This window comes from Corapipo altera, unplaced genomic scaffold, assembly GCF_003945725.1.
Source record: "Corapipo altera isolate COAL_440 unplaced genomic scaffold, ASM394572v1 327, whole genome shotgun sequence".
NCBI classification, from domain to species: Eukaryota; Metazoa; Chordata; class Aves; order Passeriformes; family Pipridae; genus Corapipo; species Corapipo altera.
The window spans coordinates 147,234-163,963 of NW_020885004.1; the positions used below are offsets into that span (position 1 = coordinate 147,234).

At 45.1% G+C, this 16,730-nt stretch overlaps 2 protein-coding genes across 6 annotated transcripts in view; both read right to left on the reverse strand.

Moving 5' to 3' along the window:
• Positions 1-10,387, reverse strand: part of SEC31B (SEC31 homolog B, COPII coat complex component) — a 34,998-nt gene extending 24,611 nt beyond the window's left edge. For 2 of the 5 annotated variants that reach the window (XM_027667250.1, XM_027667245.1), the window contains exons 1-8: positions 10,296-10,387; positions 5,722-5,810; positions 4,159-4,282; positions 3,191-3,386; positions 2,304-2,399; positions 1,119-1,259; positions 474-616; positions 121-220 (exon numbers count right to left, since the gene is read on the reverse strand). In XM_027667250.1, coding sequence (XP_027523051.1) covers positions 121-220; positions 474-616; positions 1,119-1,259; positions 2,304-2,399; positions 3,191-3,386; positions 4,159-4,282; positions 5,722-5,800 — 879 coding nt within the window. In that variant the 5' untranslated portion in view covers positions 5,801-5,810; positions 10,296-10,387. Of the gene's footprint in view, positions 1-120; positions 221-473; positions 617-1,118; positions 1,260-2,303; positions 2,400-3,190; positions 3,387-4,158; positions 4,283-5,721; positions 5,811-6,127; positions 6,293-7,610; positions 7,866-9,156; positions 9,270-10,295 lie in introns of those variants that run through there. The other 3 variants (XM_027667247.1, XM_027667246.1, XM_027667249.1) reach the window with 3 other exon arrangements.
• A 1,945-nt stretch (positions 10,388-12,332) lies between these two features.
• On the reverse strand, positions 12,333-16,068 carry NDUFB8 (NADH:ubiquinone oxidoreductase subunit B8). Its single transcript, XM_027667252.1, has 5 exons — positions 15,958-16,068; positions 15,661-15,787; positions 15,016-15,115; positions 13,264-13,419; positions 12,333-12,561 (listed from the first exon to the last, which is right to left on the reverse strand). Exons 1-5 carry the CDS (start codon positions 16,055-16,057, stop codon positions 12,469-12,471), a joined length of 576 nt encoding a protein of 191 aa, XP_027523053.1. The 5' UTR covers positions 16,058-16,068; the 3' UTR covers positions 12,333-12,468.
• Positions 16,069-16,730: the final 662 nt, after the last annotated feature.

A 16,730-nucleotide genomic window follows, 5' to 3' on the forward strand; every position in this document is an offset into this window, starting at 1 on the left:
AAGAGGTACTTGAGAAAATTATATTGGCACTCCCCAGGGATACAGGGAAGGGACACACACAGGGCATAGCACACAACTCCATAAAGCAGACACTGTGTCCTTATAGCTGTGGTTACGTACCTCCCCCATACTTGGGTTCCAGCACAAGATCCGGTTGTCTTTGGCACTACTCAACAGCAGTTCGGGGTCAGCCTGGCACCAAGAGACAGATAGAACTCCCCTAAAATAGATCAGAAAGAAATGAGTCATATTTCCTATCCAGTCCACTCTGCCACCCAGTTACCAAGAAAGCACCATCCACCAGCACTTAGGCTCAGAAATGGTAGTTTTCACCTCTGCCTTCAACCAGATTCATCTGTGAAACAAAGCAGGCCCAGCAGAAAATCATACTTCTCCTAAGCCCAGTCTCTCAGATGTCTCCTTTTAGAAGATGGAGATCCTTGAAAAAGGCAACACCACATGCAAGCCCTCACCTCGTGTGCCCTTCCAGCTGGCTCAGAGGAGAGGTAGCAAAACGCAAGTCCCATATTTGGATCACTGGCAAGCGGTCATCCTCGGAGGAAAGGACTAGCTGGGTTGCAACTTCTGGATGCCAGGCCATTCCTGAGCAATGCATCTAGGGACAAAAATAGCATAGCTGAAAATTCAGCAAGGCAAGCTGGCAGAAGCACAAATGGCCCAGAGCCATGGCATCCTGTACTGAACTCGCCTAGAATGCTTGAAATAAAGCAAGTCTAGCAATGTCTTGCTCTGGGCAGTAAGTATTTCTACCTTCTATACACAGCAAAAAAACACCCACTACCACACAGAAGTTGAAGTTCAAAGTTGACTTAGCAAGACAGCTGGGATTAAAACACAGGAGTCTCCTCATAAATGAGCTGTGAACGCAGAAACTGAACACTAGAGTGCCTGAATTGTAGGAACAATAAGGAGTCTTTTTCTCCATTTCATTAGAGAAAAAAAAAAAAAAGAGGCGCTTTGATGCTACAACTCCAAGAGAACTAGTCCCAACAGCTCCCAGAACAAAAACACTTGTTCCCAAGAGTCTGTGATATTGCTTTGTAGTCACATGTGGCATGTTGTAAGCTAGTTAGAATCAGAGCCTTCTCTACACTCACTCTGTTGCTGTGGTCACTGACTTTGATGATAGGCTCATTCTTCCTGAGGTCCCAAACCACAGCCTTGCCACTGGGGTGAGCAGAGGATAGGATATGCTGCACCTGCCGATTCCAGGACACCACACTGATGTCTTCGTGAGGCTGCCAAGACAGGAAAGGCCAGACATCCATTATTACCAAGCTGAGGGAACACCAATCACAGGATTCTGTCACTAGCTTAACTAAGGGATTTGGGATTTGATGATACATAGATTCCTCTCTTCAGTCACTGATCAACTAACTGGAAATACCAGCATCACTGACCAGAAAGCCTAGGGACAGTCCTTTACTCACACAGTACAGTGGACAGCAAAATTCTATAGGGGAATGTCACCTGGAAAAGCACCTTTGCATTTTGGGAGCGGGTATTGGATTCTGCATTGGCTAAATGTGTTATAAATCACTCCACAGAGAACTGCAGCTGAGGGAACATAGATGCTTCTACCCTGACTTCTCAGATGAACTTAAATGGAAAGATGACCTTGTGCAATGTTTCAGGAGTGCAGTGAGACAGAAAATGACAAAGTATTCAAGGTAATTGTTGTTATTGTATCTACTGCAGTGCAGGAGATCAGCAAGGAAAAATCTGGCCCCCTTTTAGGCAAGTTTACTATGATTTTTCTACTTTCAGGAGTTGATTGCCCTGAACAACATAATCAGCACCAGATCAGAAGCTTCCTCCTCTTCAAACTCAGGAAACATTATCTGGGAGCAATAGCCAAGATGCATTTAATGGTTCACTGGCTCTGCTAGGAATATGACTTTCATGAGATATGAAAAGCCTCAGCTGAAGCCTGAAATAAATTCATTCCTCAGAGAAGGTCCAATAAACCTTCTTAATCCATCACACATGCCCCAGCTGGATCACAAGATAAACTGGTCAGTTACTTGATTCAAATCCACAAAGAGTTTACCCATCCATGTAAAGTGCATCCTTCCAGAGCTTGTCAGCCTACCTCCCCTCCCTTTGCAACACTTCTTCTGCCCCCCAGAATGAAAACACTCACTTCTCATTCATCTTTTTCCTGACAGACATCAAAGTCATTCACAGACTGACCAGGCTAGGATGTCTCCACACACATCTTTTTGTCTTGCCTAGCGAGATATAAAACTGCAGGCGTATTGCCCAGAGGAAAACTCATTTACCTGTGATTTAGTCCCTGGAGTCATAGGCACACTGAAATTATTCAAGTCCCAGATGAAAATTTCAGAATCGTTGGCTCCAGAAGCCAAGAGATTACTCTGTACAAAAAAAGAGGAAAAGCTCAGCTGAGTTTCCTGATCACAGGGAAAGAGGACCGAGTCCTTAAAAATAAACAGAAGCAAAAATCCTGAGATCTTCCAAAGTCAGATGAGAGCTACATTTCACAGCCATTGGTAAGCAGAAGGATACTAACTGGATTATAAACCAAGCACATCTCTGGCCTCTGTGCCTTCTGCTGTGCCATGGTACAGACCCTTTAAAATTTGTTTATTTCGTGCAGGTGGCTGCTCTTACTCCCGATGACACACTGCCAGAGGCCTGGAAGCAACTCTCTCTGTCCAGCTGAGCCTTTGCTCTGCATGCTGGCACCAAGGACATTTCTTCTGAGAAGATACAGGTTTCCATGACTCACTGCAGACAGTTTTCAACTTGCCTTTGTGCTACCACGAGAACAGTGTTCTGTTCACTCCTCATTTATGCTGCAGTCCCCTCAAGTGTGATCAAAGGTCCACTGAATTAAACACCAACCAAACAAATAAAATAAAGAAGTTCTAATTTCAAATGGACAATGGTTTACCATGTAACAATATTACAAGACATGTTTTTATAGAGAGTAAGAGACTTGATCAAAGTCACAGGGGAATTCAGTGGCAAAGCTGTGAACAGAACCCAAATATGAATCTCAAACGAAGCTTGTGTCACAATTACTGAGCCTCTTAATTTAAAAATTGTTCCTTCACTTTATAAATCTCTATTCACAAAAGAAAAGCATATTTTCTAACATGAAGGTTAGCTTTCCTCCAGTTACAGGTACCTTGATGTTACATACCTGAAAAGGGTTGAAGTCAAGAGCTCGAACAGGACCTGAATGTTTCTCTGTCTGCCCAATCACAGGCTCACTCTTCGAAGTCAAGATGCGGTGCACACTGTACATGGTCAGTACACCATTGTCCCCTCCACCAATGACCACTCCAGAGGACTCTGGAGATCCGTTTCCAAAGTTCCCCCAGATCAGCTTATGAAACCTAAAAAAAGAAGAAAATAAAGCTGGCAATGGCCATAATGTTTGATGGAATTCAAGATACCCTCTGCATTACCAAAACCCACATCCATCTTTTGACCTATCAAACACATCCATCAGTCTGCACCTTAAACAATTCCCTTTTAAGAGGACTTGGGCTCTTGCATGCAAAAAAAGAAATAAGCTTCCTTCCAAAGACTTTTAAGGGGAACTTAAAAAGGAAGAGCTTGTGGTTGTTTTGTTTTGTTTGTTTAAAACTTTTAGGACCTCACACAGGATTTGGTGGGTGAAATCCTGTAGCCTACATTATATAGAAAAATAGATTAGATGACTATGACGGTCATTCTTAGAGCTGTTATCTGGAAAATATGTTTACCCCCTTTAAAATCTTCTAGTTAGAACAAGGCTATGTTTTACACTGGGTGCAAATGTTACCGACTGATCAGCCTAAGAAATCATCTTTTCTTAAAAAGCTAGAACGTAAGTTTCACTGTGCCTCTAGGCTCTTTAGTGCAAATTGTTAGTCCCAGCAAATAATGTCTCTGCTCACTGGCTGACTACCATGCAAGTAATTTCAAATTTCTCTAATGGTCCAATTGCTCTACTTTTATACCCAACACGATCTGTGTAAACAAATACATTCAATTTTTGAAGACAGAGGTCAACTGATTCAAAAGATCACTTTATACACTAACATTATCTCCTCCTCTCCTTTCTTGTACCAGAAAACCCTTTTCAGTTTTATTGATTGATACATCAGTATGAGCCTCCAGTACCTGTTTGAGGCAGGAAGTGTTCCTTTCTGCTTCATATCCAGGGAGGGATCCCTGAAGTCAACCTCAAATATTTCCAAGGTGGCATTTGTACTGAAGGAGGCATCCAGTTGCTGGGCAGATGTTCCTAGCAGAAGTGCAAGGGCAACACAAGTGGGCACTTTTATCAAAAGCACAAGATACAAAAAGAACAAGGCACTGAAAACCTATTCTTCATAGTCAACACAACCTTGGTCTTGGTGCCTGTTCAGAGAGAGAACATGTCTGAACACCTCAGAAAAAAAAGAAACGACAATTCTGACAAAGACCTTGAAAGAAATTAGAAAGAAGTTCTTTAAGAAATTCTGGGCACCGAGGTCACTCTTGCACAGATAACTTTCACTCTTGGGATAGATATAACTCATGCACCCTCCTCCAAGCAACCACAGCTTCTAATATTAAGTTTTTCTCTAAATTACAAATGCAGTTGCATCATGAAATCCAGCTACAATTATGATCCCAAATACTTTTGTATACTGCTCCTCAACTATGACCACATCTCTTAATCAGTCCTTCTGAGCCCACTCTATAGGTAAAGTTCTTCAACTCTAACCCAGTAAACATGCCTCAATGACCCACAGACAGCTATCAGTCACACAGTGATTGGCTACCTTCCTTCTCCCTAGCTTACAGAATAAAAGCTAAAAACTGATTTCACATTGCCTAGTGGGACACTGCCAGGCACACAGTCACCCCGTCCCCCAATTATCACAGGGATGCCTGTGGCACAGAAAGTGCCCAAGAGACTATTAAAAAGCTGTACAAATTATGAAACTATGTAGTTTCTGATCTAAAACAGACTGAAGCTAAGACCTTTGGTTCAACCAAAACTCTGGCCTTGTTATGGAAACACAATATAGACTATCTACCCCAAAAATGATAATGTTGTTTCTAAGGTAACAGTTGAACAGTTGACATTTTGTCTTTTTTTTTTTTTTGACAGTCATCCATGCGAAAAAAAGTCAAAACAATATTGCAGTGCTGCACAACCCAGGCAGGAAACAGAGTTGACTAGTTGGGCAGAGAACTGTGATGTAAGGTTTTGAAAAACTACTGAAAATTGAGTGTTAACCAAAACAGGCAACTTTAGGGAGAAGAGGTTTCTATTATTTGATTTTCAAGTCGCATGATAATGACTGAAGACAGATGAGTAAAATTGAGCTTACACAAACATTACTTGAATTAACTTTTTTTTCCCCCACAGACATAGCAAGTATGTAACCTTATTTTGTTTTTCAATAGCAAGCAGGTGTTGGAGTCTATACAGACTTAATTAGAAATTAAATCAAAAAAGTTATGTATTCAACCTTTAAAAAATCACTGGCCTTTAAAAATGTCAAAGTTGGGCATAAAAGTAATCCTCTACCAGTTACTTTAAAAAAACATAAAGGCTGTAATTCCGTATACTGCTTGTAAGTTTTCCAGAGACTATTAAGGTGGAAACTATTGAAAGTTAAAATCAATACAACTCTACATAAAATCTTTGTGATTAATACTTTATTATTCACGAATTGTGAAGAACTTTACCTGTTGCTAGATAAATGGGGTGGTTGTTTGCTGGACTCCACGCCTGCACAGCTGTTCGCTCGATTTCTTTTAGCTTCATTTTCTGGGCTCTGAAAGAAATTTCACACAGCGATTAGAATAGACAGACAGAGTCGACATGAAAATAATCACATCAGAAACAAAATATTCCCCTTACCAAGATACCATGAGAACAAATTGCTCTCAATAGAGTGAAGTTACTTGCTACTTCCTGAGGCAGTGAATACAGTTTTACTGTAATGAATCAGGATATTTTAGACTTCATTACAGAAGACCCCCCACAATCCCAACTATGTGACCCCAGATTTTCTTTCACATATAGGTCTCTTTTTCATACGTCCCAATTACAGGAGAGGGATCTAAAGCAGATCTAAATTAAACAACATACTCAAGTCTTCAGTCCAAGCTGGTTTAAATAAGCTGTAGAAATTAATTTACACAAATGTATTTTGCTCTAGCACTAGCTGCTCTCTCTGAACAAGAAGATGTCATTATATACATAAGCAAAAAGGGAGCAGAAGGAATCTCAGGGCAGGCTAAATTCCAAGCAGAAAAGTGACGTGGCGACATAAAACAAAGTGCAATGCTATCACATGCCAATTCAGTTAATGTACTTTGTTCTTGCTCCTATGAAATGCAAAAGTTAAAAACCCCTTGACTTTCTCTTTGAATCTCTTTGAGCAAATGGTAGAAGGTGAGAAGAAGTAATCCACAAGTAACTACTGGTTTCAATCTCAGCACTGACAATTCTTTTTATAGATCAACTGACACCTGTAAAATGGGAACAAAACTTCCCCATGTCACTGGAGAGAGATTAGTTGGGCAATAATGTAGCAGGGTAACTGAAAGTCAAACATCAGCAGCAGGCAGCCGGGAGGCTGCAAAACTGAATATAAATACAAATTATCGTCCTGTGCAGGATCCCATTCTTGCCAAGGAGAAAGCACCCAGCACCTCTCCATGGCTGATGGAGACAGACAGACCTTCTGAGCATCATAAATGATGTGTGGACATAGCACTCACAGACTAGCAAGGTCACTTCCATAAGCAGTTCCTTTCAGGCTTGGCTGCATTGCAGCCTTATAGCTTTAGCTAATCAGAACTGTTAACTATGCATTCAGACTGTATCGTGACAAATAAAGTAAAACTATCAGCAGGCAGCACAGCAAAACCCTCTGCATCCTGTCAGCTTGCTGTAATTAACTTCTCCTGCTTACTTGACACTGTTTGTGTAAACTACAACCTATATCACACGGTCTTCTGTTCAGCTGCAGGGCTACAAGTCTCAGTGTTTCAGAGTTTGGCTTTATTCAGGCCAGAGTACAACCAAGTTCATAAATGTACCTTGCTGTGGGCTTGCCAGCCCACTGTCTGGCCGAAAAAGGAAAAACAAACAAACAAACAAAAAAACCCAACAAAAAACAACTCAGTTTTGAAAAAGCCTTCCATCACCTTGTGGCTTATATGAAGCTATGGCCTCCTGAGGTCCACATAAGGGGAAATCTGGTCAGCATTACTTTGTGGGGTTGGACCTCCTAGCTAATAACTCTACGCCCTTTTTAGGGTTTCTTCTCCATCACCAGTTAGAAGTTAAGGACATCCTCTCTCTCCCCCATGCATTTTCAGGATATGCTGTTTGACTAGAATCTATTTAATGCTTTTCAGCATTAGTCTGCAGCAGTATCCCCCAAAGCTCAAACTGCCTACTGCTATTCTCACATTAACCTTATCCCAACTTAGCTGCTAAGGCCCAAAGGAATCTGAACAGAACTCTTGTACAATTAAAGAAGTGCAACTATTTCTTCATGCACCCTCGAAACAGAAGTGGAAAGGTCATCTCCTCATCATCATAACATATCTCCAAAACTTACTTTCCAGTCTTCCAGTGCACATTTTGTGTGGTACTCCTTAGGGGTCCACCATATTCCCTATGCCAAGATGTTCCAGTGCCTACTCATTTGTGCAGGAACACTGTCCAGATCTCCTCCCTTCATTGGCAGAGGGGAATGAAAATATCCCCAGAAGTCAGGTGAATCTGCTATAAACAGCCTATTGCACAAGGCTCTACCTTATTCCACAGACGTGGGCAGGCAGGACAGCTGGTACATTCCTTACCAGTCCCTTTCTTGCCCCTTCCTCCTCCAGTTATAATCCATCAGTTGTAGGAGCTGATTAAATCCAGGCCTCACTGTTTCTTGGCTTTTGAGAGGGCAACTTCCCTGTAAACATTAATAGACAATGGCCAAGAGACCTCTTCCCTCTAGGAAATTAACTGGTAAGGAAACAATGAAGAGTGCAATGATCAGAAACTTAGGTGAATGGTAGGAGCTCCCACCCCTTACCTCTGTGCTGGACTGACTGCATGGTTGGCATAATTTGCATTTAAGGTGCAAACAAAGATAAGGTGCCAAAATTGTGCAGAACAGCATGGATCAACTGTTCAGTTTTTCTTGTCAATAGAATGTTTTACATAAGAATGTCAACACTACTCTTCTCTTTTCACCAATTTAAGTCAGGACAGAATGTGAAGGTAAAGTGTCTTGGCCATGGCAACACACCTAGATGCAGGAAAGCAAACAAGACACCATTTAGAGTGGCTCAATGTCAACAAAACAACCACAGAAGTTCTGGATCACAGGTATTGAACAGGTACACTGTGTCCATGGTCCTGAAGGCAAACCAGCAGTGGTTCCAACGAACTTGAGAAGGCTCACAGAAGATATGTAAGAAGCCAAAAGATCACAGGATCACACCATCTCTTAAGAACCTCCTATCAGTTCAGTTCCACTGCAGCTGAGGCTCTACAGAGATGCAGCAGCACATCCTCCTTAAGGGAGTGGGCTCTGAGTTTGGAAAGGAAAAAAATGCCTGATTTGAGTCTTACTCTTAGAGTAGTGATCCTTCTATACACTGCACATGTCTGTATCCAGGACAGGATTCACGATCCTTAAAGCAGGAAAAAGCCCTTCTTTAGCAAACTCTTGTGGCTGCCTGAGAAAAATTCACCAGTATTGAACTCTTCCACAGTAGAATTTTTAGGGAGAGGTTGCCACCTGCTGTCATCTCCCAATATAGCCTCTAAGACTTCCAGAAAGCTCATGCTTTTCTCAGGACGTCTAATTAATTAATCACGACAATTCCTCACACTCCTTCTACAGACACATATCTTATTACAGATCTAATATATTAAGGAATCTCAGCCCCAAAGGGAGTGGAAGGCAGAAGCATCATCTCCCCACAGCCTTCCCTAGCCATGGCTTTCCTGCACAGTGACCTTAAAGTGTCTGCAAAGCAAAACTCAACAGATCAGAGCACTTCCCACCAGAGAAACTGAGAGAAACAGTGAAAATTAAAAGTACATAATCTCAAATCACAATGAGCACGCAAAGAATGCTGAGAGAGACAAAAATTCCTCACCTGTGTTAAAGTGAAATACTCGTGGCTTTTACGGTACACTGTAAAACACCATGGCTTTTATGAGCTAACTGACCCTCAAAGCTGTCATGATAATTATCCCTGGTGTCACTCTAGTGAGGCCTTCTCTCTCTTGCACCACCTAAATACTATCAATCAGAAATCCCCTCCCACTGATTTTCCCGCTCCTCCTCCTGCCACTGGACACACAACCATTCCTCTCCGAACAATTGCTGCTGATACTGGACTTCCAGCACTGGACACAAAGGAGCTGATAAGCGTATCTCTCCCACTTAGTTAAAAGTGAAACTTGGGCAGAACAAAAAAGACTTGTCCAAGGTCACCCGGGGGACAAGCAGACACTCTAAGACCTGAAAAAGGCACCTCAGCCATAACACAATCGTTAAGACACAAACTGTGCCTATAGTTTCCACATCCCAACATCAATTTAAAATCTCTGTACTGCCCTTTCCCTTTGCACTGCTCTGACACTCTCACAACTCCCCAACACCCTATGGCCAGGCTGTTTTCGTACGTGCTTATTATAAACCCCGATTACAGAGACACTAATCTCAGCTAATCACTGGTGTGTGCAAGGTGGAGTTGTTGCAGGGCAGGGCTCAGCACATTCCTCCATGACAGTTCCCATGGTAGATAAAAAAAAACCTCTTACGCCCTGCGCACTTTCAGAAGCTGTTGCCCATTGCACGGCACTGCTCAGACGGCAGTGCGCCTACGTCCCAAGGCAGCTTGTCCGAACAACAGCCTTACACCGTGGGATGGTGAAGACGAGCGAAGGTCTGGGAGGAAAGCACTGCCCTCGGACACTGGCTGTCACACACAGGCTCTGGGCTACGCCAGAGGCCTTTCCGCGGCCCAGGTCACTCAGCAGAGCTCCCCGGCCGCCGGCCGGCCGAGGGGAAACGGGATCCGGGGCTCCCAGAGCAAGGACGGGGCCACGGGCCCTGGGGACGGAGTGGTGACAGCGGGGAGGGGGCGGGCAGGGCAGAACAGCAGCCCCGAGCTGGGGGGGCCGGGGGCGCGGAGGGGCAGGGCAGGGGCGGCCCCTGGCGCCGGGTCGGTGTCTGAGGGCGCGGGGCCGGGCCGGGCCGGCCGGCGGGGAGGGGGCGGGCGGCCCTTACCGCTCGCTGCCGTCCCTCCGCGCCTCTCGCTCCCCAGCCCGGCGTCCGACGGTGGCCGCGGGGAGCCCGGCCCGCCGCGCCTGCGCCGCCCCGCCCCGGAACCCGGCCCCGCCCCGCCGGCCCCTCAGCAGCGCCCGGGGCTCCGTCTCCGTCCTCAGGGTACCTGAATTGGCTCCATCCCCAGTCCCGGACCGGTCACGCCGCTTAAGGCCAAGGACACCGGAGCTGCAGCCGGGCTCTACTGCCCCTGCAGTCACCCCCTCAGGGCTTTGCCTCAGCTACACATTTCATCCATCCTAGGAGAGTGTGCATAAGGGAAAGGAATATATTTTTCTAAAAGCGTTTTAATTGCCAGGAAAAAAATGCAGAAGGGCCCAGACCTCCTTCGCTCACCTCTCTCCTGGTTTTCAGAAAATCTGCATGTGTTACAAACCCCATTTTTGAGGATTTCTGAGCCGTATTATCTGCCCAACCCATTATGCCTTCCCCGTGAAGAAAACCATAATGAAGTTACTGGTTAGAATGAACTAGGATTGGAAGTCCCCCAATGGAGCAGACAGCACCGGTACACTGTGCAATGAGCTGGACGGGCCTCAATCTGCCTCGCTGCAAGTGCTACACAGACCAAGGCTCCTATTACTGCTCTGATCATCTTCATTTTACTTGAAGACTCCTTGCAACTCTCCTAACACTGTATAAAGTGCTGTCATGTAACTGCTGTGGAATGGTAATTCTTACTCCAGTATCCCCACAGAGTGTTTTACCCCACACAACAGACTTCAGTTTTAAGGTGCCCATAGTTAAAAAAAACACTTCTGGGGTAAAATATCATTGACCATAATTTAAAAGGAAGCATTTCTGTAACTAGAAGAGGTGAAAGCTTACAAAAGCCATGAGAAATGCTGATTGTTCAGCACCTACGAAGGAGTTATGAATATTGAGGTGTAAATAAAACTATGTACTAGCATTCAATCCCGTAACTCCCTTCAACATACATCCTCATACAAACCTCTAAGCAAAGATCCCTTAGAATTTGGGGTTAAAAAAATCTTTAGATTGAAAAATCATAAATTGCTTTCCTTATATATCTGCTGCTCTTAAAGCACAAACCTGAGTCATGATTGGGTGTTGAGAGCAGAGCACAGCATCCAGTTTATAGGAAGCACTCAGAGCAGCCCAAGCCCTTGGCCTTTTTCATCACTCACTCCTGCAATGGCATCTAAGGCATAGCACAAGGGAGTTGAGAGAACATTTACTGTAAATCACTACTGAAGGTACCATCTTCTCCTCCAGTAAAAAGTAGAAAAAAAGAACATGTTAAAGGAAGAGTGGAGCTGGACAAATCTATGAGCTTAATATAACCATATCCATACCTTTCCCAAGCAAACTGTCACTGAAGCCACAGAAGGCCCCAGACCCGTGGTTTGCAGCAAGACAGGCAGACTTCATGGAACAGATATAATTCCAGCCCAGGTGGATGAGCTCAGGCCATAAAGGAGCAACTTGGACACCTGTGTGCTTGGATGAAAGCCCGGGGGCAGCAGAACACGTGTGGCCAGAGCTGGACTTGCCCATTAGCCCTTTCATACCACTGCCATCCACACAGCTCTGCTATCAGCTTCAAGCTACTCACTGCAAGGCTCTGTGCCTTACTAGTCCTTCCTACTGGTCGTACAAACTTCACTTGAGAGGGCATCTAGACCAGGAAGAGATCAAAGTCAACTGCCAGGAAAGGCAGACAGTTATTCACACAGTGTAAGGCTCCCAAGGACTGGTTCTGTCTGTCATTTCAGAGTATTTGGTGACACTCCAGTTCAACTCCAAGCAGCATCTGCAGTAACCACTTGGCAACAGGAAGTATCTCATATATAAACAGGCAGAGCTGAGGAATGTCTGTGCACGAGGTACTTAAATGAGCAGCAGCCCTAGGACTGCACTCAGAACTTTGCCCCACAGATACTATCCCACTTAGAAAAATGACAAAATTTCATCAGCTGTAATTCAGCCTTCTCAAACCAACAGAAGACAACTAGCACAGTAGGTGTCATGGATGTATTTCACTGCAGTTAGTGGTTGAACATTGCAGAACAAGTGTTAACATATGCCACAGCGAACACGAGCAAAGATTCCATCCCTAGCAGAGCTGGCAAGACTCATCGCACTTGAACAGGTTTCAAATTTCATAGTGTACCACCACTGGTGGCTCTTTACTGGGGTCTCCTCCTTTCTCCAGATACAGGTCATTGAAGGGATATTGCTTCGGTCCCTACAAGGAGAGATAAAGAGTGGTAAATTCACCACATTCACCAAGCAAATTAAGAGGTACAAGGCAAATGTCTCATCCCATCCCACCCCCACCCAAATCAAGGCTTGCCATTTACAACATAAATTTCTATTTCCTAAGTGCTTCAGCCAGAATATTAGAGTATGAGGCAAGTAAATTCAGAAATGGGAGTTTTTTGTATAAACCAATGTCCTTGAGCAGAAACATCAAGGTGGTCTTGTACTTAATCAACAGTTCATCTCACAGCATGAGGGCAATATATTGCAGAAGCTGTTTGTGTATTCAGACGCATTTTTCAAGATTACATTTCCCAAATGATACAAATCATGAGATATAACTAAAAAAAAGGGCAAGAGAAGAGAGCATCTCTCTTAAGCAGATGCACAAAGGAAAGGAGAATACCTAGACCAAAGAAAGGATACTGTAAGAAGCATAGCTTAAAATTAATTCCCTGTGAACAGGACCTGCTCACTATGAAACAGTATCTGTGAGCTGAGCCAAACCAGCCAAGAGAACACCTCAGGTTAGATGAGGCCACAGAACACCCCTTGGCCCAACCCCTGACAGGAGTAGGGTTTGGCATTCACATTCACCACTCAGCTTCAGCAAAACCACTTCTCTAGGCACTGGCAGTGACACGAAACACAGCTGCTCCTCCTCCCTTTACCCTTGGGTTTCACTCACCACAGGCATGTAAGATGGATAGATCTCTCCAAGAGCAAACATGATCAGCATGGTACTCAAAAAGATAAGGAAGTGTTTGCGCATGGTATGCCAGGGAACTACTGTGGGGGACGTATCAACCCGGTTCCGAATGTACATGTCAAAGTCCCAGTGCATCTGAAAAACAAAGGACCACTGCACATTTACTAAGAGTAGTCAAGCTGCTTTTCTCAAGGGAAGCAGTACATTACAGCATGCACAACGAAACTGCCAGAAGCTGCTGCTTCTTCCCCACCTCAAAAGTGGAGATAAAGCCACAGAGGAGGTACGTGATTTACCTACAGTCACAACAAACTGTTGTTTCCAGTAAAATTCAAAAGACTCCAAATTTCATCCCATGCTTATACCAGGCAACATGCTTAATTATAGGATAGCAGCAGGTTTTATTTTTATACGTAATCATTCCACCTCAGCTTTGCTCCCCAGCACCACTAGAAAAACATGACATAAATCAGAACCCTCATTTACAGAAACCCAGTTACATATCCAAACAGAAATAGCAGTGTTATTTCAAACAAAGAAGCAACTACATGACCCTTGGAAGCTCGTTCCTTTAAACAGGTAGAGCACCTGCTGCTGTTACTCCAGGAAAAGAGCAGGGCTGGTAACAAGCTAATGCCCTTCCTGATGGAAGCAGAAGGGCATTTAAGCTTCTGCCTTGAAGTATACCTAGGAAAGTGCCAAGCACGTTCTGCCTAGTCTCCTTTCACATTAGTGAGAGCAGAGAATGTATTAATTTGCAGCTCAAGTACTGCCACCAGATTCCCAGCTTTAGCTCCCACAGAGCCATTTGCTATCAAACCCAGAGAGCCAGACTGAGAAGAAATCAAAGTTGCCTAAACAGAAGCATCTGCTGACAGCTGGAATGCACCAGTGTATTCCTCTTGGCTCCCCAGTGCCAACCTCATGTGCAAGGGCTTGTATACAAGCCTTCCTGTACCAAGCACTACAACACAGAATCAACAAGAGGGTTTTTTTTCTCCATGTGCTTTTACAGTCATTACAACATGCACTTTGCTGTGGTACACGTGTTGAAACGCTCTGGCATGTTCATACTATGACATATTACACACACGTACTTACATTAACTCTGCTTTCAGTAAAGAGATCTCAAGTCAGTTACCAAGCTCAGTAACCCCAGTCAGGTTGCAGTTGTTCACAAAGGGAACATTCACTAAGTGAAGAATTAATTCTGACAAGGAATTTGAGGAACTTAGATTCTGAAAGTTAACACAGGTGCTCTATTCGTATTTGTCTCAAGGACATCTTAAGGACAACTTTCTTTAGAGAGAACATCCTTATTTGTATTCTACCTCAAAACATCCCTGAGGTAATAAAGCAGCAATAGCTACTTCCACTGATGATTGACATTCAAATGATGGATTCTTTGCTAAACAATTCTGAACCAGGCTCTTGTACTGAGTCAGATAAGGCAAATAAAATGGGTGAGACTTTCTTATTCCTACAGGGAAAGTTAAGTTTGTAAAGTCTCCCTCCTCATAAGCTGTTAACTGTCCTCAGCACTTTCAAAATATTTACCCTGATGGCCACAGCCTAAGCTTCCCTCAAACTGACTGTCCCTGCCTGCACAGGCAACACACACCTGCACTGGTGAGGCAATTACACAAGGAGTTCCACTGAAAACATGAACACCACGTGTGTATTAACAGCTGCATTGGTGAGCAACTTGAGAAGTGCTACTAGCATTCTTACCGGCTCTCCCCAGTTATGCCTCACGTCTGGCTGGTCCCACTGGTACCAGGGGTCTCTCTCATGCTGAGACTTATTAGGGAGCATGGGATAGTCACCATACCTGTGAGAAACAAACAAAACACCAAACATACAAGAAATCTGTACTGATTTAGATACATTTTGTAGGAAACACTATAGGATAGGCCTATGGAAATGGAATAATTAAATATTACTTTGTTTTTATAGCTTTTACATATACACATTTTTAAAATGCATTAAAGCAACTAGCACAACAACCATCACTTTGATACCAGCCACTGGAACAAATGGCATTCCTCAAAGTGGCCTTTTTGGGCTATACTAGGTGAAATGCAAGCTTGACTGAAATATGGAATGCCAGTTGTCTTGGCACATGTCAAAGTATTCCTCACATCTTTCTAGAAATGGCTTAACCTTGCACTACAACATACAAAGTCTCTCATATTTTATTCACACAGCCTCCAACTCATTCCATTTGCTCCCATTTTAAAACACTGATGTATCTTCAAAGGTCAAAGCTCACAGCACGGCCAGGCATTCACCAGGGACTACCAGCCTGCAGCACCTCCGCATAAAGCCGGGAGGGCCGTGCTGACCCCGGCACGCTCCCGGCACCACCCCGCTCACCCGAAGCCGTCGTCGGGGTAGGGCTGATAGTCCTCCACCCGCATGTTGTACTTCTTCGCGGCGGCTGCCCGCTCCTCCGGGGTGCGCGGGTACGGCCCGGGCAGCATGTCCTTGGACATCTCCGAGGCTGCGGGAGAGGAACGCGGCAGGGTGGGCGCGGGCCCCGCTGGCGGCCGCCGCCAGCCCGGGGAGGTCGCGCCACCCTCTCGCCCCGGCCCCGCAGACACCAGCCCTGCCGCCCCAGAGGCACCCGCCCCGCCGCCGACCGAGGCCCGTAGCTCCCGCCTCCCCGCTCACCCGCCCGCGCCCCCGGGGGCGCCGCCACAGCGGCCCGGGCCGCCCTGAGCCCCGCGGCCGCCCTGGGACAGAGGACACGGCGCAGCGCGCCCGCCATCATCGCCTCAGCGCGCAGGCGCGGCCGCTGCGCCTGAGGGACAAAGAGGCGGGGCCAGCAGGGGCGGGGCCAGAGCTGAGGGGCGGAGCCACTGGTGGGCGGGGCCTGAGGGAAGGGGTGGGGGCGATGGGTGGGCGGGGCCGCCCCGGCCCCGCCTTTGCCGCCGCTTTAAATGCTCTTTCGGGGCATTAATTAATCAGCCGCTGTTATTATAATATTGACACAAGTGCTAATGGGCGGAAGGGGCATCAGTCCGATATTTCGCCCTGTCTGCCGTCGTCTGAAGCGGAGTAATGGGAATTTATGGCAGACACCGCATTTCAGACGCGGGGCAGCCTCCTGTGGAGCAGCCGGGTCGATGCTCGATGGGATCGATGCCATGGCTGGTGGCGTTATGTGAATTGCCTTTTTTGTATCGGTATCAATGTTATTAAAGTTAATACCCAAATGTAATCGCCTTATCTCCGTGGAGCCTGGAAAAGGCGGACAGCTGAAATGGCACGTTAATTTAGCAATGAGATTCCTCAAACGTAAGCAATGTATTATTGTAAATAAAATCAATATGAACATTAAAGGATTTTGCAGTTTACTTCATTATGTAAACTCTTTGGTAGTTGAACTCATTTTCCTTCAGTTATTCACATCAGCCATAATGGGTAATGTCTCTATAACGATT

Excerpts from the sequence above, each read along its gene's own strand:
- NDUFB8 (XM_027667252.1), bottom strand. The coding sequence starts at position 16,057 with ATGATGGCGGGCGCGCTGCGCCGTGTCCTCTGTCCCAGGGCGGCCGCG. Across the intron at positions 15,788-15,957 it reads GCCCCCGGGGGCGCGGGCGG|CCTCGGAGATGTCCAAGGAC; the intron begins GTGAGCGGGGAG and ends CCTCTCCCGCAG. Across the intron at positions 15,116-15,660 it reads TACCCCGACGACGGCTTCGG|GTATGGTGACTATCCCATGC; the intron begins GTGAGCGGGGTG and ends TGTTTCTCACAG.